Source organism: Erythranthe guttata, chromosome 4 (genome assembly GCF_056151865.1).
Source record: "Erythranthe guttata isolate IM_541 chromosome 4, IM_541, whole genome shotgun sequence".
NCBI classification, from domain to species: Eukaryota; Viridiplantae; Streptophyta; class Magnoliopsida; order Lamiales; family Phrymaceae; genus Erythranthe; species Erythranthe guttata.
In genome coordinates this window covers 15,495,487-15,497,212 of record NC_142536.1, presented here as the reverse complement: position 1 = coordinate 15,497,212, position 1,726 = coordinate 15,495,487, and the positions used below count along the sequence as shown (strand labels likewise).

The 1,726-nt window shown below is 28.0% G+C and overlaps 1 protein-coding gene across 1 annotated transcript; it reads right to left on the bottom strand.

Moving 5' to 3' along the window:
- LOC105972546 (transcription factor PRE3) lies at window positions 1-1,119 on the bottom strand. Its single transcript, XM_012997506.2, has 2 exons — window positions 911-1,119; window positions 1-340 (listed from the first exon to the last, which is right to left on the bottom strand). Exons 1-2 carry the CDS (start codon window positions 1,034-1,036, stop codon window positions 191-193), a joined length of 276 nt encoding a protein of 91 aa, XP_012852960.1. The 5' UTR covers window positions 1,037-1,119; the 3' UTR covers window positions 1-190.
- Window positions 1,120-1,726: the final 607 nt, after the last annotated feature.

The following is a 1,726-nucleotide window of genomic DNA, read 5'->3' as shown; positions in this document are numbered from 1 at the left end:
CAAAAATTGGAAAAATATATTAATTAAATCCATCTTATTGAATAAGATCCTCGTATACCGATCGATGGAAATCTAAACAAACAATTACTGGAAAATCGCATTTATTAAAAAGAAAAAAAGGAAAATAATAAAAATGTAGAAAGTAGAAAATGGAAAAAAAAAAAAAAAAACATGGAATAATTAATTAATTCTACTGCATAAGTAAGTTTCTGATAAGAGCAGCTTGAGTGGTGTCTGTGTTTTCCAACAATTCAGACAGCCTCTCACTTAAGTCATCAACCTCTCTGTGCAAGCTTCTAATGTAGTTACATGTCTCCTGCAATACTTTGGCTGCTGACCTCTGCAATTTAAAATATAATTAATTTAATGGTTGGCTACAGTTCCTTCATTACAAAATAAAAAAAATATATATATCATGATTTTAAATTTGAAAAAAAAAAATATAATTGTAAGAAATATTTTTTCTATATATAATTTTTTTTAAATAATAACAAATTGTGGTGTGCTGATACTATTTAAAGATATATTAAAAAAAAAAATTAAAAGACCCCCACATGAGGGGGTGAGTGGATGTGTGTACATGGTTGTGATAAAATAATTAAAGGAATCTTAAGTTTAATATTTAGCATCACACAATTCCAAGGTTATCTTCAAAACCCTGAAAACTTCAAAATAATAATAATAATTATTATATTAACATTATATTGGGGCTTGTGAAAATTAAAATTTTAATTAAATTTAAACTTGGGAAAATCAAGAAATATGTATCCTTACACTTAAGCTTAATTGGTTAAATTATACATGTGAAATTTAACAGGAATCTTACTTATGTTTTCCAAGAGATCTACAATATAATGTATTGATAATTAAGCAAAAGCAAGGGGAAAAAAAACGTAAAACGAAAATGTACCTTGTCCGATCGTCTACTATGCATCTCCGGAAGAAGTTGCTGCAACTTGGAGACGAGCTCGTTGATCTGATCATCGGTGACTCTTGAAGATCCCGAGTGCCTCGATCGTGTTCTTCGACTAGACATTATTATATATGTATGTATTTATTTTTTTTAAATGAAGAATAATTACTTGAAAATAGATACAAAGATATACCAAGTGCAAAGAAGGGAAAAAAAACACAGTACTAGGTTTTTGTAGTAGAAAGAAACAGTGATGTATGTGTATGGAGTAAGGAAGAACTATACTGCATGAGAGTGTGGAATGGGCACACTTGCCTTTAAATAGGGAGCCAATAAACTCTTGCCCATAATTAGCAAATGAGATTTACATATTTTTTTTAATTTTAAAATTTTTCTTTTATTTATTTTTTAATCAGTAATAGATGTCAATTACTGTTTAAAACCATAAAACCATAATTATCACTAAATGCACCATAATTATCAGTAAATGCAAACATAGGAACCTGCAATCAATTACTCCATCTGTTCCACAATAACTGTCTATTTTTAAAAATATTTTTGTTCCACATTATCTGTCACTTTAGATTTCCAATACTGCATTAAATATATAATTTGTTTTGATAAATAACCGAATTACATAAATTTTATGTCAAAATATTTAAAAGGAGGGAGTGTTTGCAATTATACAAACAAACCGTGTTTTTTTTTTTAATTTGGTCATACCTCAAGGGGTGACCCGTAATTTACCCCATATATATATTAATAACTTGAAAGGATAGTAGTAGTAGTACAGATGTAACATAAATATTGGAT

What these genes read in the sequence shown, in the direction of transcription:
- LOC105972546 (XM_012997506.2), bottom strand. Translation starts at nt 1,036, where the DNA reads ATGTCTAGTCGAAGAACACGATCGAGGCACTCGGGATCTTCAAGAGTC. An exon ending in ATAGTAGACGATCGGACAAG is followed by an intron (nt 341 to 910) that starts GTACATTTTCGT and finishes TTTAAATTGCAG; the next exon opens with AGGTCAGCAGCCAAAGTATT.